The sequence below is a fragment of the Mustelus asterias genome, unplaced genomic scaffold (genome assembly GCF_964213995.1).
Source record: "Mustelus asterias unplaced genomic scaffold, sMusAst1.hap1.1 HAP1_SCAFFOLD_538, whole genome shotgun sequence".
Taxonomy (NCBI): Eukaryota; Metazoa; Chordata; class Chondrichthyes; order Carcharhiniformes; family Triakidae; genus Mustelus; species Mustelus asterias.
The window spans coordinates 85,001-107,536 of NW_027590488.1; the positions used below are offsets into that span (position 1 = coordinate 85,001).

At 53.8% G+C, this 22,536-nt stretch overlaps 1 protein-coding gene across 1 annotated transcript in view; it reads left to right on the forward strand.

Annotated features, from left to right (window-relative positions):
- Positions 1-22,536, forward strand: part of dcst1 (DC-STAMP domain containing 1) — a 38,461-nt gene that overhangs the window by 6,264 nt on the left and 9,661 nt on the right. The window contains exons 4-8 of the mRNA XM_078204982.1: positions 1,609-1,752; positions 4,356-4,477; positions 7,512-7,669; positions 17,714-17,813; positions 19,124-19,219. Of these exons, the coding sequence (XP_078061108.1) occupies positions 1,609-1,752; positions 4,356-4,477; positions 7,512-7,669; positions 17,714-17,813; positions 19,124-19,219 (620 nt within the window). The remainder of the gene's footprint in view (positions 1-1,608; positions 1,753-4,355; positions 4,478-7,511; positions 7,670-17,713; positions 17,814-19,123; positions 19,220-22,536) is intronic.

Consider the following 22,536-nt stretch of genomic DNA (forward strand, 5'->3'; position numbering starts at 1 on the left):
CTAAACAATCCATTCACGCACATTCCCGCCGCAATATTAGATCAAGAAATCCCCATCGATCGCCTGTACGGAAAAGATCCATTCCCCACACATCCGATTGGCTCAAAACCAAAGCCCCGCCTGCTACCTTTTGAGATCTGATTGGTCCCCGCGATTGGGAGTTTAGCTACCTGTGATCTGATTGGTCGAAACCAGGCTCAGAGCCTACTCTCCCTCAGGTCCGATTGGCTGCTGCCCTGGGATCCAATCGATTCCGCCCAGGAGATCTCTGCAGCGCAGTCCAGCCTCTCCAATCGGAGAGGGGCTACCACTGGCTGGCCAATCAGAGACTGCTTTCAAACTACTCTATCCTGGGTGAGGGCAAAAGTCAAAAGGTGTCCAAAGCACTCGCCCGACATAAAGCACCATTGGTTTTTGTGAATGGCTTCCCCACAGCGTCGATCTTCAGGTTTTACTGGTGCATAATTATATTGGTCACTTAAGGTGCCCATATTGCACTTGTACCAGCAGAGAGTGTCCACCAGGGTGAGGGAGAAGAAGATCAGAGGATTGATAATGAGGGAGCTCCACATTGTCGGAGGGTCAGTGCTGAGGGAGCACCGCCCTGTGGGAGGGTCAGTGCTGAGGGAGCGCCGCACTGTGGGAGGGTCAGTGCTGAGGGAGCGCCGCACTGTGGGAGTGTCGTGCTGAGGGAGCGCCGCACTGTGGGAGGGTCAGTGCTGAGGGAGCGCCGCACTGTGGGAGGGTCAGTGCTGAGGGAGCGCCGCACTGTGGGAGGGTCAGTGCTGAGGGAGCGCCGCACTGTGGGAGGGTCAGTGCTGAGGGAGCGCCGCACTGTGGGAGGGTCAGTGCTGAGGGAGCACCGCACTGTGGGAGGGTCAGTGCTGAGGGAGTGCCACACTGTGGGAGGGTCAGTGCTGAGGGAGCGCCGCACTGTGGGAGGGTCGGTGCTGAGGGAGCGCCGCACTGTGGGAGGGTCAGTGCTGAGGGAGTGCCGCACTGTGGGAGAGACAGTGCTGAGGGAGCACCACACTGTGGGAGGGTCAGTGCTGAGGGAGCGCTGCACTGTGGGAGGGTCGGTGCTGAGGGAGCGCCGCACTGTGGGAGGGTCGGTGCTGAGGGAGCGCCGCACCGTGGGAGGCTCGGTGCTCAGGGAGCGCTGCATTGTCGGAGGGACAGTGCTGAGGGAGCGCCGCACTGTGGGAGGGTCGGTGCTGAGGGAGCGCCGCACTTTGGGAGGGTCAGTGCTGAGGGAGCACCGCACTGTGGGAGGGTCAGTGCTGAGGGAGCACCGCACTGTGGGAGGGTCGGTGCTGAGGGAGCGCCGCACTGTCGGAGGGTCAGTGCTGAGGGAGCGCCGCACTGTGGGCGGGTGAGCACTGGGGGTCGCTGTTCCTGAGGGGGAGTTGGGAAATTCCCCACGGTTTCCTCGGCAACCATGTACCCGAACACTCACGAAAAGTGATTGGTCGAATGGTGGTGTGATCGATCCGGTACTGGTTCCATTAACCTCGATGGGAAGGTAAGTCATTGTCCGCGGAACATTCCGGGATGTCCTGAGGTGACCTTCGACCCGGGAGACATGTTGGATCTTTCTCCTTTTGACAGTTATCGTCACCTTTGGGGTGGACAGGTGCAAGGAGTGGTTCCACCGCAAGCACACGGCCTGCCTGATCAAACTCGTGGTCCCGATTTTCAATCACCTCTTCTGTCTTCCGATGAAGTTCAGTTTTCTCTGCAACATCATGAAGGGTAAGACGGCAAGCTGGCACTGCCAGGGATCGCTTCCCCGCCGCCCTGCGCCGCCCTCCCTTGCTGACACTCCCTGGCGGCACTACCCTTCCTCGGTCCCCATCCCTCCCTTCCCGCCTTATTCATGGTACCCACCCAGACGCCTCTGAAATGTTGTTCGTGTGCCCGCTTCCACCACCCCCTCTGGCAGTGCGTTCCAGGCACCCTCTGCGTGAAAACATTCCCCCGCGCATCTCCCTTAAACTTTCCCCCTCTCACCTTGAACCTGTTCTCTTCCCCCAACCCCGCACACCTCCTTTAAACTTTCCCCCCCCTCTCACCTTGAACCTCTGCCCCCCCCCCCCCCCCCCCCGTGTGATTCACACTTGTACCCTGGGGGAAAAGGCCTCCACCTTGTCGCTGCCTCTCATCACTTTGTAGACGTCTATCAGTCTCCCCTCAGCCTCCGTCTTTCCAGTGAAAACAATCCCAGTTTATCCAACCTCTCCTCATCGCCGACACCCTCGAGATCCGGCAACATCCTGGTGAACCTTCTTTACACTCTCTCCAAAGCTTCCTTCTGGCAGTGTGGTGACCAGAACTGGCCACAATGATCCAAATGCGGCCTAGCCAAGGTTTTATAAAGCTGCAACATGATTTCCCAACTCTTGTCCTCGATGGCCCGGCCAATGAAGGCCAAGCATGCCATATGCCTTCTTAATCACCTTGGCCACCTGTGTTGCCAGTTATTAGGGAACTGTGGACCTGCACCCCCAGATCCCTCTGTACGTCATCGTTCCTTAGGTTTCTGCCATTTATAGTATCATTCACACCAAAATTTGATCGTGTATCGAACCCCGTGCTGTATCTGTCCTGGGAGTGTTTGATGGGGGGACAGTGTAGAGGGAGCTTTACTCTGTATCTAACCCCGTGCTGTACCTGTCCTGGGAGTGTTTGATGGGGGACGGTGTAGAGGGAGCTTTACTCTGTATCTAACCCCGTGCTGTACCTGTCCTGGGAGTGTTTGATGGGGGACGGTGTAGAGGGAGCTTTACTCTGTATCTAACCCCGTGCTGTACCTGTCCTGGGAGTGTTTGATGGGGACAGTGTAGAGGGAGCTTTACTCTGTATCTAACCCCGTGCTGTACCTGTCCTGGGAGTGTTTGATGGGGACAGTGTAGAGGGAGCATTACTCTGTATCTAACTCCGTGCTGTACCTGTCCTGGGAGTGTTTGATGGGGACAGTGTAGAGGGAGCTTTACTCTGTATCTAACCCCGTGCTGTACCTGTCCTGGGAGTGTTTGATGGGGACAGTGTAGAGGGAGCTTTACTCTGTATCTAACCCCGTGCTGTACCTGTCCTGGGAGTGTTTGATGGGGACAGTGTAGAGGGAGCTTTACTCTGTATCTAACCCCGTGCTGTACCTGTCCTGGGAGTGTTTGATGGGGACAGTGTAGAGGGAGCTTTACTCTGTATCTAACCCCGTGCTGTACCTGTCCTGGGAGTGTTTGATGGGGACAGTGTAGAGGGAGGTTTACTCTGTATCTAACCCCGTGCTGTACCTGTCCTGGGAGTGTTTGATGGGGACAGTGTAGAGGGAGCTTTACTCTGTATCTAACCCCGTGCTGTACCTGTCCTGGGAGTGTTTGATGGGGACAGTGTAGAGGGAGCTTTACTCTGTATCTAACCCCGTGCTGTACCTGTCCTGGGAGTGTTTGATGGGGGACAGTGTAGAGGGAGCTTTACTCTGTATCTAACCCCGTGCTGTACCTGTCCTGGGAGTGTTTGATGGGGGACAGTGTAGAGGTAGCTTTACTCTGTATCTAACCCCGTGCTGTACCTGTCCTGGGAGTGTTTGATGGGGACAGTGTAGAGGGAGCTTTACTCTGTATCTAACCCCGTGCTGCACCTGTCCTGGGGATGTTTGATGGGGGGCAGTGTAGAGGGAGCTTTACTCTGTATCTAACCCCGTGCTGCACCTGTCCTGGGGATGTTTGATGGGGGGCAGTGTAGAGGGAGCTTTACTCTGTATCTAACCCCGTGCTGTACCTGTCCTGGGAGTGTTTGATGGGGAACAGTGTAGAGGGAGCTTTACTCTGTATCTAACCCCGTGTCGTCCCTGTCCTGGGAGTGTTTGATGGGGACAGTGTAGAGGGAGCTTTACTCTGTATCTAACCCCGTGCTGCACCTGTCCTGGGGATGTTTGATGGGGGGCAGTGTAGAGGGAGCTTTACTCTGTATCTAACCCCGTGCTGTACCTGTCCTGGGAGTGTTTGATGGGGGAACAGTGTAGAGGGAGCTTTACTCTGTATCTAACCCCGTGCTGTACCTGTCCTGGGAGTGTTTGATGGGGGAACAGTGTAGAGGGAGCTTTACTCTGTATCTAACCCCGTGCTGTACCTGTCCTGGGAGTGTTTGATGGGGGGACAGTGTAGAGGGAGCTTTACTCTGTATCTAACCCCGTGCTGTACCTGTCCTGGGAGTGTTTGATGGGGGGACAGTGTAGAGGGAGCTTTACTCTTTATCTCACCCCGTGCTGTACCTGTCCTGGGAGTGTTTGATGGGGGAACAGTGTAGAGGGAGCTTTACTCTGTACTGATGGCTGTGTCTTATCTTGATTTCAGTGATGACTCCTTGGTGTAAGAAACGTATTCCAGTTGATTCTAACTTTGGCCAGCTTTATGACAAAGTGAATGGTTCGGTGGACAACCTGAATCAAGATTTTACCGTCAAAATGGCCGTCAGCGTAGGTATCCCATGCCAAGCGGTTGTCCATTTTTTGTGACCTGTCCAATGACCTTCCCCATTGCGCTCTCAGTTGAATTATTTTCCCTTGGTTTCAGTCATGGGACTTGGGCCTCGCTAGGCCCCGCTAAGCCTCTCCCTAATTGCCCCTTGGCGAGTCAGTCCGCCATCTTGAACCCGTTGAGCCGCTTGAGAGATTCAATTGGCACTTTCGACGGTCCTGTACCTGGGAACTGAAACCCTCACGCGATCCCAAAAGTGGTCCGGGCAGGAAGACTCCTTCCCACACTCGGCCGGAGTAAATCTCTTCTTGTTCCCCCTCAAGGGGGCAGCACAGTGGTTGGCACTGCTGTCTCACAGCGCTCGGGTCCCGGGTTTAATTCCGGCCTTGTATTGCTATCTCTGTGAAGTTTGCACATTCTCCCCCTCCCTGTGTCTGCGTGGGTTTCCTCCGGGTGCTCCAGTTTCCTCCCACACTCCAAAGATGTTCGGGTTAGGGCGCATTGGTCGTGCTAAATTGCCCCTTAGTGCCCAAAGATGTGCAGGTTGGGTGGATTGGCATGCTAAATTGCCCCTTAGTGCCCAAAGATGTGCAGGTTAGGTGGATTGGCCATGCTAAATTGTCCCTTAGTGCCCAAAAATGTGCAGGTTAGGTGGATTGGCCAAGCTAAATTGTCCCTTAGCGTCCAAAGATGTGCAGGTTAGGTGGATTGGCCATGCTAAATTGCCCCTTTGTGGTGGACCTCAGTTGTGCCTTTGTCCTATATGGACCCCCGTTGTGTGTGTTTGTCATACCTGGACACATCCCCTTCCAGTTTGGTTCCTCCCCTCAGCACCTAGTATAAAGGTGGCTGTCTCCTCCCCCTTGTTCAGTCCAGGTCGGTTATTTGTTGGGATCTGCTCCTGATTCTGATGTGAATAAAAGCCTACACTTATATTGGCATATCGGTAGTCTTTCGCCTTATTGATAGCGCATCACCCTTAGTGTCCAAAGATGTGCAGGTTAGGTGGATTGGCCATGCTAAACTGCCCCTTAGTGTCCAAAGATGTGCAGGTTAGGTGGATTGGCCATGCTAAACTGCCCCTTAGTGTCCAAAGATGTGCAGGTTAGGTGGATTGGCCATGCTAAATTGCCCCTTAGTGTCCAACGATGTGCGGGTTAGGTGGATTGGCCATGCTAAATTGCCCCTTCGTGTCCAAAGATGTGCAGGTTGGGTGGATTGGCCATGCTAAATTGCCCCTTAGTGCCCAAAGATGTGTAGGTTTGGTGGATTCGTCATGCTAAATTGCCCCTTAGTGTCCAACGATGTGCGGGTTAGGTGGATTGGCCATGCTAAATTGCCCCTTAGTGTCCAAAGATGTGCAGGTTGGGTGGATTGGCCATGCTAAATTGCCCCTTAGTGTCCAAAGATGTGCAGGTTAGGTGGATTGGTCATGCTAAATTGTCCCTTAGTGCCCAAAGATGTGCAGGTTAGGTGGATTGGTCATGCTAAATTGTCCCTTAGTGCCCAAAGATGTGCAGGTTGGGTGGATTGGCCATGCTAAATTGCCCCTTAGTGTCCAAAGATGTGCGGGTTAGATGTTTCCCAGTACATGGGGAAGTGATGGCTTAGTGGCATTATTGCTAGACCATTAATCCAGAAACTCAGCCAATGTTTTTGGGACCCGGGTTCGAATCCCCGCCACGGCAGATGGTGGAATTTGAATTCAATAAAAAATATCTGGAATTAAGAATCTACTGATGATCCATTGTCAGAAAAACCCTTTTGGTTTAAAGTTTATTTATTAGTGTCACAAGTCGGCTTATATTAACACTGCAATGAATTTGCTGTGAAAATCCCCTAGTGGTCACACTCGGGCGCCTGTTCGGGTTACACTGAGGAAGAATTTAGCACCTGACCAGCACGTCTTTCGGACTGTGGGAGGAAACCGGAGCACCCGGAGGAAACCCACGCAGACACGGGGAGAACGTGCAGACTCCACACAGACAGTGACCCGAGCCGGGAATCGAACACGGGTCCCTGGCGCTGTGAAGCAGCAGTGCTAACCTCTGTGCTGCTGACAGTCACTAATGTCCTTTGGGGAAGGAAATCTGCCGTCCTTACCCCGGTCTGGCCTACATGTGACTCCAGAGCCACAGCAATGTGGTTGACTCTCAACTGCCCTCCAAGGGCAACTAGGAGAAAGAACAAAGAAAATTACAGCACAGGAACAGGCCCTTCGGCCCTCCAAGCCTGCACCGACCATGCTGCCCGGCTGAACTAAAACCCCCTACCCTTCCGGGGACCATATCCCTCTATTCCCATCCTATTCATGTATTTGTCCAGACGCCCCTTAAAACTCACTATCGTATCCGCTTCCACTCCCTCCCTCGGCAGCGAGTTCCAGGCACCCACCACCCTCTGTGTAAAAACACTTGCCTCGTACATCTCCTTTAAACCTTGCCCCTCGCACCTTAAACCTGTGCCCCCCCCTCCCCCACGTAATTGACTCTTCCACCCTGGGGAAAAAGCTTCTGACTATCCACTCTGTCCCTCATAATCTTGTAGACTTCTATCAGGTCTCCCCTCAACCTCCGTCGCTCCAGTGAGAACAAACCAAGTTTCTCCAACCTCTCCTCATAGCTAATGCCCTCCATACCAGGCAACATCCTGGTAAATCTTTTCTGTACCCTCTCCAAAGCCTCCACATCCTTCTGGTAGTGTGGTGACCAGAATTGAACACTATATTCCAAGTGTGGCCTGACTAAGGTTCTATAAAGCTGCAACATGACTTGCCAATATTTAAACTCAATGCCCCAGCCGATGAAGGCAAGCATGCCGTATGCCTTCTTGACTACCTTCTCCACCTGCGTTGCCACTTTCAGTGACCTGTGTACCTGTACACCCAGATCCCTCTGCCTTTCAGTCATCTAGGGATGGGCAATGAACGCTGGCCCAGCCAGCGACGCCCATGTCCCACGAATGAACGAGTGAACTGTGACAGTAATGAATCAAACTGAATCTAATCTAGTCTTCCTCTCTTCCCTTCAACAGAAAATGGAACAAGAATCCATTATCGGAGCCAATATCTCAAAGGCGGAAATAACTGAGACCGTGCGGGAAGAAATTGTGAAGAAAAAGACCCTTTTTGATAACGTTGTCCTGATATTTAAACTTCTGGCATCTTTCACCTTTCTGCTGCTCTTTATCTCGTAAGGTTGCACCCTTCTCTCCGTCCCTTCCTCCCTCCCTCCTTCCCTCCCTCCCTCCCTTCCTCCCTCCCTCATTCTCTCCCTCCCTTCCTCCCTCTGTCCCTCCCTCCCTCCCTTCCTCCCTCCCTCTCTCCCTTCTTCCCTTCTTCCCTCCCTTCCTCCCTCCCTCCCTCTCTCCCTCCCTCCCTCCCTCCCTTCCTCTCTCCCTCCCTCTGTCTCTCCCTCCCTCCCTTCCTCCCTCCCTCCCTCCCTCCCTCCCTTCCTCTCTCCCTCCCTCCCTCCCTCCCTTCCTCTCTCCCTCTGTCCCTCCCTCCCTCCCTCCGTCCCTCCCATAAGACCATAAGATATAGGAGCAGAATTAGGCCACTCGGCCCATCGAGTCTGCCCCGCCATTCAATCATGGCTGATATTTTTCTCATCCCCATTCTCCTGCCTTTTCCCCATAACCCCCGATCCCCTTATTCATCAAGAACCTATCTATCTCTGTCTTAAAGACACTCAATGACCCGGCCTCCACAGCCTTCTGCGGCAAAGAGTTCCACAGATTCACCACTGAAGAAATTCCTCCTCATCTCTGTTTTAAAGGATTGTCCCTTTAGCCTGAGGTTGTGCCCTCTGGTTCTAGTTTTTCCTACTGGTGGAAATATCCTTTCCACGTCCACTCTATCCAGGCCTCACAGTATCCTGTAAGTTTCAATAAGATCCCCCCTCATCCTTCGAAACTCCAACGAGTACAGACCCAGAGTCCTCAACCGTTCCTCATACGACAAGCTCTTCATTCCAGGGATCATTCTTGTGAATCTCCTCTGGACCCTTTCTGGAGTAGGTAAAAACACCTCTTGAGACTGGTATGAGTCAAAATAGAGTGGGTTTTATTCTCACAGGCTTGCGGGAGAGGTCCGGCAACCTTAACAGTGATTCACCAAAACCTCTCACTGAACACAGGAAAGTGGGGACATTTATACAGCATGGCTCCCAGCACCAATCACGACACAAACACTGGTCTGGTCATGAATTAAAGTCCAATTGACAGCCCTTGATCACGAAGCACGATTCATCTGACCATAAACCAGAGTGTATCTGGCATTCTCGGGTCACGAAGCACCAGTCTTCTGGCAGCTATAGTCATGATGTAGTCTCTGGTTTCCTGCTCCGCGGCTTCCCTTTGAAGTGACTGTGTGAGGTCAGTGGCCCCAGCGGGAGTCCTTCTGTCAAACATCATGGAATTGCTTTCCTTCCGCAAACCACACACAAGCTGGTAGAAAAGGTATCCTCTCAAACACACTCACATTTACATTCGACTCTCTTCGAAGTGCGACGTTATTCACTTTGGAAGGAGTAACAGGAATACAGAGTACTGGGCTAATGGTAAGATACTTGGTAGTGTGGATGAACAGAGGGATCTGGGTGTCCATGTGCATAGATCCCTGAAAGTTGGCACCCAGGTTGTTAAGAAGGCGTACGGAGTGTTAGCTTTTATTGGTAGAGGGATTGAGTTTCGGAGCCATGAGGTCATGCTGCAACTGGACAAAACTCTGGTGCGGCCGCACTTGGAGTATTGCGTACAGTTCTGGTCATAGAATCATAGAAACCCTACAGTGCAGAAGGAGGCCATTCGGCCCATCAAGTCTGCACCGACCACAGTCCCACCCAGGCCCTACCCCCACATATTTACCCGCTAATCCCTCTAACCTACGCATCTCAGGATTCTAAGGGGCAATTTTTAACCTGGCCAATCATAGAAACCATAGAAACCCTACAGTGCAGAAGGAGGCCATTCGGCCCATCGAGTCTGCACCGACCACAATCCCACCCAGGCCCTACCCCCACATATTTACCCGCTAATCCCTCTAACCTACGCATCCCAGGACTCTAAGGGGCAATTTTTAACCTGGCCAATCAACCTAACCCGCACATCTTTGGACTGTGGGAGGAAACCGGAGCACCCGGAGTAAACCCACGCAGACACGAGGAGAATGTGCAAACTCCACACAGACAGTGACCCGAGCCGAGAATCGAACCCGGGACCCTGGAGCTGTGAAGCAGCAGTGCTAACCACTGCGCTATCGTGCCGCGCGTTATAGGAAGGATGTGGAAGTGTTGGAAAGGGTGCAGAGGAGATTTACCAGGATGTTCCCAGTGGGGCGGCACGGTAGCACAGTGGGTTAGCACTGCTGCTTCACAGCTCCAGGGACCCGGGTTCGATTCCCGGCTTGGGTCACTGTCTGTGTGGAGTTTGCACATTCTCCTCGTGTCTGCGTGGGTTTCCTCCGGGTGCTCCGGTTTCCTCCCACAGTCCAAAGATGTGCGGGTTAGGTTGATTGGCCATGATAAAAATTGCCCCTTAGTGTCCTGGGATGCGTAGATTAGAGGGATTAGCGGGTAAAATATGTAGGGGTAGGGCCTGGGTGGGATTGTTGTCGGTGCAGACTCGATGGGCCGAATGGCCTCTTTCTGCACTGAGGGGTTTCTATGAATTCTATTGCCTGGTACGGTGGGAAAATCGTATGAGGAAAGGCTGAGGGACTTGAGGTTGTTTTCGTTAGAGAGAAGAAGGTTAAGAGGTGACTTAATAGAGGCATACAAGATGATCAGAGGATTAGATAGGGTGGATAGTGGGAGCCTTTTTCCTCGGATGGTGATGGCTAGCACGAGGGGACATAGCTTTAAATTGAGGGGTGATAGATATAGGACAGATGTTCGAGGTAGGTTCTTTACTCAGAGAGTAGTAAGGGCGTGGAATGCCCTGCCTGCAGCAGTAGTGAACTCGCCAACATTAAGAGCATTCAAATGGTTATTGGATAAACATATGGATGATATTGGAATAGTGTAGATTAGATGGGCTTTAGATTGGTTTCACTGGTTGGCGCAACATCGAGGGCCGAAGAGCCTGTACTGCGCTGTAATGTTCTATGTTCTATCTATTGTTATAAGAATAAAAGTTAACTTGTATTGATGTCAGAAGCAGTATAAACAAGGGGATTAGCCACAATGAAGAGTTATGCTTGTGATACATTCTAAGTACAAAGTTCAACCTTTTAGGTACAAAATACATTGAGTACAAAAAACATTAATCCTTTCCCTTCTTCACTTTCCAAGGCCCGGCACATCCTTCCTTAGATACGGGGCCCAAAACTGCTCACAATACTCCAAATGGAGTCTGACCAGAGCCTAATACAGCCTCAGAAGTACATCCCTGCTCCTGTATTCTAGCCCTCTCGACATGAATGCTAACCTTGCATTTGCCTTCCTAACTGCCGACTGAACCTGCACGTTAACCTTAAGAGAATCTTGAACAATGACTCCCAAGTCCCTTTGTGATTCTGATTTCCCAAGTATTTTCCCGTTTGGAAATTAGTCTCTGCCTCCATCCTCCCTTCCAAAGTGCATAACCTCACACTTTTCCACATTGTATTCCATCTGCCGCTTCTGACCTGTCCAAGTCCTTCTGCAGCCCCCCTGCTTCCTCAATACTACCTGTCCCTCTACATAGGGTGGCACGGTAGCACAGTGGGTTAGCACTGCTGCTTCACAGCTCCAGGGACCTGGGTTCGATTCCCGGCTCGGGTCACTGTCTGTGTAGAGTTTGCACATTCTCCTCGTGTCTGCGTGGGTTTCCTCCGGGTGCTCCGGTTTCCTCCCACAGTCCAAAGATGTGCGGGTTAGGTGGATTGGCCAGGCTAAAAATTGCCCCTTAGTGTCCTGGGATGCGTGGATTAGCGGGTAAAATATGTAGGGATATGGGGGTAGGGCCTGGGTGGGATTGTGGCCGGTGCAGACTCGATGGGCCGAATGGCCTCTTTCTGTACTGTCGGGTTTCTATGATTCTATGATATCTTTGTATCATCTGCAAACTTCACAACAGTCCCTTCCTCCAAATCGTTAATGTATATTGTGAAAAGTTGTGGTCCCAGCACTGACTCCCTCCCTCCCTCCTTCCCTCCCTCTCTCCTTCCCTCCCTCCCTCCCTCCCTGTCGCGCGAGGCTTGTCCACAGCTAAGGTCCATGGGAAGTGACTCCCTCTTCCGCTGCTGTGGGTTAGGGTAACGGCCTGAGGGAATTATTTGTCTATCAATACAAGCATTCCTTTTTCATGAGGCAAAAAAAGAACAGAATCAACAGTTTCGCTCTTTATTTAATCCTTCAGATACCAATTCAAACTTGTGATGTGGAGATACTGGCGTTGGACTGGGAGTGGGCACAGTAAGAAGTCTCTCAACACCAGGTTAAAGGTCCAACAGGTTTATTTGGAATCACGAGCTTTCGGAGTGTCGCTCCTTCATCAGGTGAGCGGAGAGGTAGGCTTCGCAAACACGGCGTATAGAGGCCAAGACACAATTGCAATTCGAATGCGAGTCTTTACAGGTTATCAAGTCTTTACACATACAGACAGTGCGAACGGAGAGAGGGATAATCACAGGTTAAAGAGGTGTGAATTGTCTCAAAGCCAGGACAGTTAGTAGGATTTTGCAATCCCAGGCCAAATGCCGCCTTGGTGAGACCATGCGGACACAATGACAATGGATGAACGGACACTGCGCGATAATCGCCAGGCAGGAGTGTCCCCGTCCTGTCGGGGAACACTTCAGCAGTCACGGGCATTCGGCCTCTGATCTTCGGGTAAGCGTTCTCCAAGGCGGCCTTCACGACACACGACAGCGCAGAGTCGCTGAGCAGAAACTGATAGCCAAGTTCCGCACACATGAGGACGGCCTCAACCGGGATGTTGGGTTCATGAAACACTGCGTGTAACCCCCCAACATTCGCCCTGGGATTGCAAAATCCTCCTAACTGTCCTGGCTTTGAGACAATTCACACCTCTTTAACCTGTGATTATCCCTCTCTCCACTCGCACTGTCTGTACCTGTAAAGACTTGATTACCTGTAAAGACTCGCATTCCAACTATTATCGTGTAATTGTGTATCGTGTATCGGCCTCTATACGCCGTGTTTGTGAAACCGACCTCTCCGCTCACCTGAGGAAGGAGCAGCGCCCCGAAAGCTTGCGATTCCAAATAAACCTGTTGGGACTTTAACCTGGGGTTGTGAGACTTCTTTCTGAACTCAAACTTAAACAGATGCAACATTCTGGGCTGGATGTTACGGTCTTGCTCATCCCGTTTACAGGATTCCTGGGATGGCAGGTCTGTCATATGAGGAGAGACTGAGTCGGTTAGGATTATATTCACTGGTGTTTAGAAGAGTGAGAGGGGATCTCATAGAAACTTACAAAATTCTCACAGGGTCGATTCAGAAAGAATGTTCCCGATGGTGGGGGGAGTCCAGAACGAGGGGGTCAGAGTTTGAGGATAAGGGGTAAACCTTTTAGGACTGAGGTGAGGGGAAATTTCTTCACCCAGAGGGTGGTGAATGTGTGGAATTCACTCCCACAGAAAGTAGCTGAGGCCAAAACGTTGTGAGATTGGAAGAAGAAATTAGATATCGCTCTTGGGGCTAAAGGGATCGAGGGATATCGGGGCGGAGAAGGGGAGGATCAGGATATTGGATTCGATGATCAGCCATGATCATAATGAATGGTGGAGCAAGCTCGAAGGGCCGAATGGCCTCCTCCTGCATCTAGTTTCTATGTTTCCATGTTAGATGGGCCGTCACGGTGGCACAGTGGGTTAGCACTGCTGCCTCATGGTGCCAGGGACTCGGGTTCGATTCCCAGTTGGGTCACTGTCTGTGTGGAGTTTGCATGTTCTCCTCATGTCTGTGTGGGTTTCCTCCGGATGCTCCGGTTTCCTCCCACAGTCCGAAAGACGTGCGGGTTCGGTGGATTGGCCATGCTAAATTGATCCTTAGTGTTCAAAGATGTGCAGGTTAGATGGATTGGCCATGCTAAATTGCCCCTTAGAGTCCAAAGATGTGCAGGTTAGGGGGATTGGCCATGCTAAATTGCCACTTAGTGTCCAAAGATGTGCAGGTTAGGTGGATTGGCCATGCTAAATTGCCCCTTAGAGTCCAAAGATGTGTGGGTTAGGGGGATTGGCCGTGCTAAATTGCCCCTTAGTGTCCAAAGATGTGCCAGTTAGGTGGATTGGCCGTGCTAAATTGCCCCTTAGTGTCCAAAGATGTGCAGGTTAGGGGGATTGGCCATGCTAAATTGTCACTTAGTGTCCAAAGATGTGCAGGTTCGGTGGCTTGGCCATGCTAAATTGCCCCTTAGTGTCAGTGGGACTAGCTAGGGTAAATGCATGGGGTTATGGGGATAGGGTGGGATTGTTGTTGGTGCAGACCCGATGGGCCAAATGGCCTCCTTCTGCAGGGATTCTATGATTCTATGCCTCGAGCCAATCCCATTTCCTGGATTTTGGACCAAACTATGTCTGGACTGCGTCAAAGCCAATAAAAACTCTGGATAGATTTGTTGGGTAGGCTGGGAGAGGTTGGGGGGGGTGGGTGGTATTGAGGGTGCGAAAGGCAGGTGGGTGGGGTTAGAACATAGAACATAGAACATAGAACATTACAGCGCAGAACAGGCCCTTCGGCCCACGATGTTGCACCGACCAGTTAAAAAAAAAAACTGTGACCCTCCAACCTAAACCAATTTCTTTTCGTCCATGAACCTATCTACGGATCTCTTAAACGCCCCCAAACTAGGCGCATTTACTACTGATGCTGGCAGGGCATTCCAATCCCTCACCACCCTCTGGGTAAAGAACCTACCCCTGACATCGGTTCTATAACTACCCCCCCTCAATTTAAAGCCATGCCCCCTCGTGCTGGATTTCTCCATCAGAGGAAAAAGGCTATCACTATCCACCCTATCTAAACCTCTAATCATCTTATATGTTTCAATAAGATCCCCTCTTAGCCGCCGCCTTTCCAGCGAAAACAATCCCAAATCCCTCAGCCTCTCCTCATAGGATCTCCCCTCCATACCAGGCAACATCCTGGTAAACCTCCTCTGCACCCTCTCCAAAGCCTCCACATCCTTCCTGTAATGTGGGGACCAGAACTGCACACAGTACTCCAAGTGCGGCCGCACCAGAGTTGTGTACAGTTGCAACATAACGCTACGACTCCTAAATTCAATCCCCCTACCAATAAACGCCAAGACACCATATGCCTTCTTAACAACCTTATCTACTTGATTCCCAACTTTCAGGGATCTATGCACACATACACCTAGATCCCTCTGCTCCTCCACACTATTCAAAGTCCTCCCGTTAGCCCTATACTCAACACATCTGTTATTCCTACCAAAGTGAATTACCTCACACTTCTCCGCATTAAACTCCATCCGCCACCTCTCGGCCCAACTTTGCAACCTGTCTAAGTCTTCCTGCAAACTACGACACCCTTCCTCACTGTCTACCACACCACCGACTTTGGTGTCATCAGCAAATTTGCTAATCCACCCAACTATACCCTCATCCAGATCATTAATAAATATTACAAACAGCAGTGGCCCCAAAACAGATCCCTGAGGTACACCACTTGTAACCGCACTCCATGATGAATATTTACTATCAACCACCACCCTCTGTTTCCTATCCGCTAGCCAATTCCTGATCCAATTTCCTAGATCACCCCCAATCCCATACATCTGCATTTTCTGCAGAAGCCTACCATGGTGAACCTTATCAAACGCCTTACTAAAATCCATATATACCACGTCCACTGCCTTGCCCCCATCCACCTCCTTGGTCACTTTCTCAAAAAACTCAATAAGGTTAGTAAGGCACGACCTACCTGCCACAAAACCATGCTGACTATCACCTATCAATTCATTACTCTCCAAATAACTATAAATCCTATCCCTTATAATTTTTTCCAACATCTTGCCGACAACAGAAGTGAGACTCACCGGTCTATAATTCCCGGGGAAGTCTCTGTTCCCCTTCTTAAACAATGGGACAACATTCGCTAACCTCCAATCTTCTGGTACTATACCAGAGGCCAACGACGACCTGAAGATCAGAGCCAGAGGCTCTGCAATCACTTCTCTTGCCTCCCAGAGAATCCTTGGATAAATCCCATCCGGACCAGGGGATTTATCTATTTTCAGACCCTCCAGAATATCCTGCACATCCTCCTTATCAACTGTAATACTGTCTATTCTACTCCCTTGCAACCCAGTGTCCTCCTCAGCTATATTCATGTCCCCTTGCGTGAACACCAAAGAGAAATATTGGTTCAATGCTTCACCAATCTCCTCCGGTTCCACACATAACTTCCCTCTGCCATCTATAACTGGCCCTAAACTTGCCCTAACCAACCTTCTGTTCTTGACATACCTATAGAACGCCTTAGGATTCTCTTTAACCCTATCCGCCAAAGTCTTCTCATGTCCCCTTTTAGCCCTTCTAAGCTCGCTCTTCAACTCCCTCTTAGCCAATCTAAAGCTTTCTAGTGCACTACCCGAGTGCTCACGTCTCATCCGAACATAAGCCTCCTTTTTCTTTTTAACCAACAAAGAAACTTTTTTGGTGCACCACGGTTCCCTAGCCCTACCAATTCCTCCTTGCCTGACAGGGACATACCTATCACAGACTCGCAGTAGCTGCTCCTTGAAAAAACTCCACATGTCGGACGTTCCCAGTCCCTGTAATCTCCTAGTCCAACCTATGTTTCCTAATTCTCTCCTAATAGCCTCATAATTACCCTTCCCCCAGCTAAAACCACTGGCCCGAGGTTCATGCCTATCCCTTTCCATCACTAAGGTGAACGTAACCGAATTGTGGTCACTATCACCAAAATGCACACCAACTTCCAAGTCTAGCACCTGGTCTGGCTCATTTCCCAGCACCAGATCCAATATAGCCTCACCTCTAGTTGGCCTGTCTACATACTGAGTCAAAAAACCTTCCTGCACGCTTTGAACAAAAACTGACCCCTCTAACGAGCTAGAGCTATAACAATTCCAGTCAATATTAGTCAAGTTAAAATCCCCCATAACAATTGCCCTATTACTTTCACTCCTAAGCAGGATTGACTCCGCAATCCTTTCCTCAACCTCTCTAGAACTTTTAGGAGGTCTATAAAAGACTCCCAACAGGGTGACCTCTCCTCTCCTATTTCTAATCTCCGCCCATACTACCTCAACAGATAAGTCCTCATCAAACCTCCTCTCTGACACTGTGATACAATCTCTGACCAATAATGCTACCCCTCCCCCTCTTCTACCTCCTTCCCTACTTCGACTAAAACATTTGAACCCCGGGACCTGCAGCATCCATTCCTGCCCCTGCTCTATCCATGTCTCTGAAATAGCCACAACATCGAAGTCCCAGGTACTGATCCACGCTGCAAGTTCACCCACTTTATTGCGAATACTCCTGGCATTGAAGTATACACATTTCAAACCCTGCTCCACCCCACCTCTGCAATGCCGTGCATTGCAGTCCCCATCCATGCATCCCTCACTTTCAGCCCCACTACTCAGGATCCCTCCCCCCCCCCGAATCAGTTTAAACCTCCCTGCATGGCCTTAGCAAATTTACCCCCCAGGATATTGGTCCCCTTCTGATTAAGGTGTAGACCATCCTTCTCATAGAGGTCACACCTTCCCCAGTACGAGCCCCAATTGCTTAAGTACCTGAACCCCTCCCTCCTGCACCATCCCCTCAGCCATGAATTCAAACCTTCCCTCTCCCTATTCCTCTCTAAACTATCCCGTGGTACAGGCAAGAGTCCAGAGATAACCACTCTGTCAGTCTTGGCTTTTAGTTAGGATGTAGATGGACCAATTCAATGTCAAAATGGGTTGGAGGGGCTGAATGGCCTCCTCCTGTTTTTTGTTCCCTGGGTTTTAGGCTCTAAGGCCGAATATTGTCTTCCTGTTTGAGGGGTCTCCGAGGGAACGCCCTGGTTGAATGGGGGTAGGGCAAGGGCTCTTAGAGGACGAGGAAGGAGGTGTCCTCTAAATGCCTCCCCGAGCTGAATGGCCCTCTTCACCCTGAACGTATGACGGTCCCGCGTCCAAGTGGCTTCAACTGGAGGGGGTGAAAAGTGACCCAGTTTAACCTCGAGGTGGAGGTGATTTCTCTCTCTTTCTCTCTCTCACTCTCTCTCTCTTGCTCTCTCCCTCTCTAGCTCCTTCCTCTACACCATGAACTACAACAGGGACATCCGCTACGACAACATTTACATCAGCACTTACTTCCGGCAAATCGATGCGAGGCGCAGGAGGGTGGTGAGTGGCGCCCCCGCGTTCGGAGGGAAGCCCCGCGTGAGGGAGGGGTGGGCGGCGTGGAGTCTGTTGCTCCCTCGGCGGGGAGGGACAATCGAGGCGGAACCGCGTGAGCCCCCTCCTGGAACGAACCGTGGCAACTCCCCCCCAACACAGGTAGACCCAGACGCCATCAACCTCCACTTTCTCCTCTGATTGGACCATAAGACACAGGCCCCTCCTCCATTTCCACTTCCTCCTCCCATTGGACCATTCAGTATCGGGGCAGAATTAGGCCATTCGGCCCTTCCAGCCTGTTCCATCATTCACTATGAATTCACGGCTGATTATCAAATTCAATATCCTGATCCCCACCCTTCCCCCCATATCCCTCGATCCCTTTAGCTCCAAGAGCTATATCTAATTCCTTCTTGAAATCACACAACGTTTTGGCCTCAACTACTTTCTGTGGGAGTGAATTCCACACATTCACCTCCCTCTGGGTGAAGAAATTTCTCTTCACCTCAGTCCTAAAAGGTTTACCCCTTATCCTCAAACTATGGACCCCGAATTCTGGACTCCCCCCACCATCGGGAACATTCTTTCTGAATCGACCCTGTGAGAATTTTATAAGTTTCTATGAGATCCCCTCTCACTCTTCTAAACTCCAGTGAATATAATCCTAACCAACTCAGTCTCTCCTCATATGACAGACCCGGAATCAGCCTAGTAAACCTGCGCTGCGCTCCCTCTATAGCAAGGACATCCTTCCTCAGATAAGGAGACCAAAACTGCACACAACACTCCAGGTGTGGCCTCACCAACGCCCTGTACAATTGCAGCAAAACATCCCCATCCCTCAAATCCTCTCGCTGTGAAGGCCAACATAGCATCTGCCTTCTTTACTGCCTGCTGTACCTGCGTGCTTACTTTCAGCGACTGATGCACGAGGACTCCAAGGTCTCGCTGAGTATCCACCTCTCCCAATTGACACCCATTCAAATAATAATCTGTCTTCCTGTTATTGCTACCAAAGTGGATAACGCCAAGACCACAGGGAGGGCTATGGGGAGAGAGCAGGGCAGTGGGATTAGTTTGGGGATTGATACAGGGCTATGGGGAGAGAGCGGGGCAGTGGGATTAGTTTGGGGATTGATACAGGGCTATGGGGAGAGAGCGGGGCAGTGGGATTAGTTTGGGGATTGATACAGGGCTATGGGGAGAGAGCGGGGCAGTGGGATTAGTTTGGGGATTGATACAGGGCTATGGGGAGAGAGCGGGGCAGTGGGATTAGTTGCATTGAATTAATTTTGTGAACATTGCTCTCTGACTAGGACAGAAGACATATTTTGCCATTTAAAAAGGCAGAGAGACCTGATGTGATATTCCCCTGGCAGTGCCGGGTTCAAACAACTGAAATGAAGACCTTGGTAAGAGTGGAATCGAGAAGCAGTGGGACGCTCCCTCAGCACTGACCCTCCCAGTGCGGCGCCCCCTCAGCACTGACCCTCCCAGTGCGGCGCTCCCTCAGCACTGACCCTCCCAGTGCGGCGCTCCCTCAGCACTGACCCTCCCACAGTGCGGCGCTCCCTCAGCACTGACCCTCCCACAGTGCGGCGCTCCCTCAGCACTGACCCTCCCACAGTGCGGCGCTCCCTCAGCACTGACCCTCCCACAGTGCGGCGCTCCCTCAGCACTGACCCTCCCACAGTGCGGCGCTCCCTCAGCACTGACCCTCCCACAGTGCGGCGCTCCCTCAGCACCGACCCTCCCACAGTGCGGCGCTCCCTCAGCACTGACCCTGCCGCAGTGCGGCGATCCCTCAGCACTGACCCTCCCGCAGTGCGGCGCTCCCTCAGCACTGACCCTCCCGCAGTGCGGCGCTCCCTCAGCACTGACCCTCCCACAGTGCGACGCTCCCTCAGCACTGACCCTCCCGCAGTGCGGCGCTCCCTCAGCACTGACCCTCCCACAGTGCGGCGCTCCCTCAGCACTGACCCTCCCGCAGTGCGGCGCTCCCTCAGCACTGACCCTCCCACAGTGCGGCGCTCCCTCAGCACTGACCCTCCCAGTGCGGCGCTCCCTCAGCACTGACCCTCCCAGTGCGGCGCTCCCTCAGCACTGACCCTCCCACAGTGCGGCGCTCCCTCAGCACTGACCCTCCCACAGTGCGGCGCTCCCTCAGCACTGACCCTCCCACAGTGCGGCGCTCCCTCAGCACTGACCCTCCCACAGTGCGGCGCTCCCTCAGCACTGACCCTCCCACAGTGCGGCGCTCCCTCAGCACTGACCCTCCCACAGTGCGGCGCTCCCTCAGCACCGACCCTCCCACAGTGCGGCGCTCCCTCAGCACTGACCCTGCCGCAGTGCGGCGATCCCTCAGCACTGACGCTCCCGCAGTGCGGCGCTCCCTCAGCACTGACCCTCCCGCAGTGCGGCGCTCCCTCAGCACTGACCCTCCCACAGTGCGACGCTCCCTCAGCACTGACCCTCCCGCAGTGCGGCGCTCCCTCAGCACTGACCCTCCCACAGTGCGGCGCTCCCTCAGCACTGACCCTCCCGCAGTGCGGCGCTCCCTCAGCACTGACCCTCCCACAGTGCGGCGCTCCCTCAGCACTGACCCTCCCACAGTGCGGAGCTCCCTCAGCACTGACCCTCCCGCAGTGCGGCGCTCCCTCAGCACTGACCCTCCCACAGTGCGGCGCTCCCTCAGCACTGACCCTCCCACAGTGCGGCGCTCCCTCAGCACTGACCCTCCCGCAGTGCGGCACTCCCTCAGCACCGACCCTCCCACAGTGCGGCGCTCCCTCAGCACTGACCCTCCCGCAGTGCGGCGATCCCTCAGCACTGACCCTCCCGCAGTGCGGCGCTCCCTCAGCACTGACCCTCCCGCAGTGCGGCGCTCCCTCAGCACTGACCCTCCCGCAGTGCGGCGCTCCCTCAGCACTGACCCTCCCGCAGTGCGGCGCTCCCTCAGCACTGACCCTCCCGCAGTGCGGCGCTCCCTCAGCACCGACCCTCCCACTGTGCGGCGCTCCCTCAGCACTGACCCTCCCACAGTGCGGCGCTCCCTCAGTACTGACCCTCCCACAGTGCGGCGCTGCCACAGTGCGGCGCTCCCGCAGCACTGACCCTCCCACAGTGCGGCGCTCCCTCAGCACTGACCCTCCCACAGTGCGGCGCTCCCTCAGCACTGACCCTCCCACAGTGCGGCGCTCCCTCAGCACTGACCCTCCCACAGTGCGGAGCTCCCTCAGCACTGACCCTCCCACAGTGCAGGTTCCCTCAGCACTGACCCTCCCACAGTGCGGTGCTCCCTCAGCACTGACCCTCCCACAGTGCGGCGCTCCCTCAGCACTGACCCTCCCACAGTGCGGAGCTCCCTCAGCACTGACCCTCCCCCAGTGCAGGTTACCTCAGCACTGACCCTTCCACAGTGCGGTGCTCCCTCAGCACTGACCCTCCCACAGTGCGGCGCTCCCTCAGCACTGATCCTCCCACAGTGCGGCACTCCCTCAGCACTGACCCTCCCGCAGTGCGGCGCTCCCTCATCACTGACCCTCCCACAGTGCGACGCTCCCTCAGCACCGACCCTCCCGCAGTGCGGCGCTCCCTCAGCACTGACCCTCCCACAGTGCGACGCTCCCTCAGCACCGACCCTCCCGCAGTGCGGCGCTCCCTCAGCACTGACCCTCCCACAGTGCAGCGCACCCTCAGCACTGACCCTCCCACAGTGCGGCACTCCCTCAGCACTGACCCTCCCACAGTGCGGCCCTGCCACAGCACTGACCGTCCCACAGTGCGGCGCTCCCTCAGCACCGACCCTCCCACAGTGCAGCGCTCCCTCAGCACTGACCCTCCCACAGTGCAGCGCTCCCTCATCACTGACCCTCCCACAGTGCAGCGCTCCCTCAGCACTGACCCTCCCACAGTGCGGCGCTCCCTCAGCACTGACCCTCCCACAGTGCGGCGCTCCCTCAGCACTGACCCTCCCACAGTGCGGCGCTCCCTCAGCACTGACCCTCCCACAGTGCGGCGCTCCCTCAGCACTGACCCTCACACAGTGCGGCGCTCCCTCAGCACTGACCCTCCCACAGTGCAGCGCTCCCTCAGCACCGACCCTCCCACAGTGCGGCGCTCCCTCAGCACTGACCCTCCCACAGTGCGGCGCTCCCTCAGCACCGACCCTCCCACAGTGCGGCGCTCCCTCAGCACTAACCCTCCCACAGTGCAGCGCTCCCTCAGCACTGACCCTCCCACAGTGCAGCGCTCCCTCAGCTTTGACCCTCCCACAGTGCGGCGCTCCCTCAGCACCGACCCTCCCACAGTGCAGCGCTCCCTCAGCACTGACCCTCCCACAGTGCGGCGCTCCCTCAGCACTGACCCTCCCACAGTGCGGCGCTCCCTCAGCACTGACCCTCCCACAGTGCGGCACTCCCTTAGCACCGACCCTCCCACAGTGCGGCGCTCCCTCAGCACCGACCCTCCCACAGTGCGGCACTCCCTCAGCACTGACCCTCCCACAGTGCGGCGCTCCCTCAGCGCTGACCCTCCCACAGTGCGGCGCTCCCTCAGCACTGACCCTCCCACAACGCGGCGCTCCCTCAGCACTGACCCTCCCACAGTGCAGCTCTCCCTCAGCACTGACCCTCCCACAGTGCGGAGCTCCCTCAGCACTGACCCTCACACAGTGCGGCGCTCCCTCAGCACTGACCCTCCCACTGTGCGGCGCTCCCTCAGCACTGCG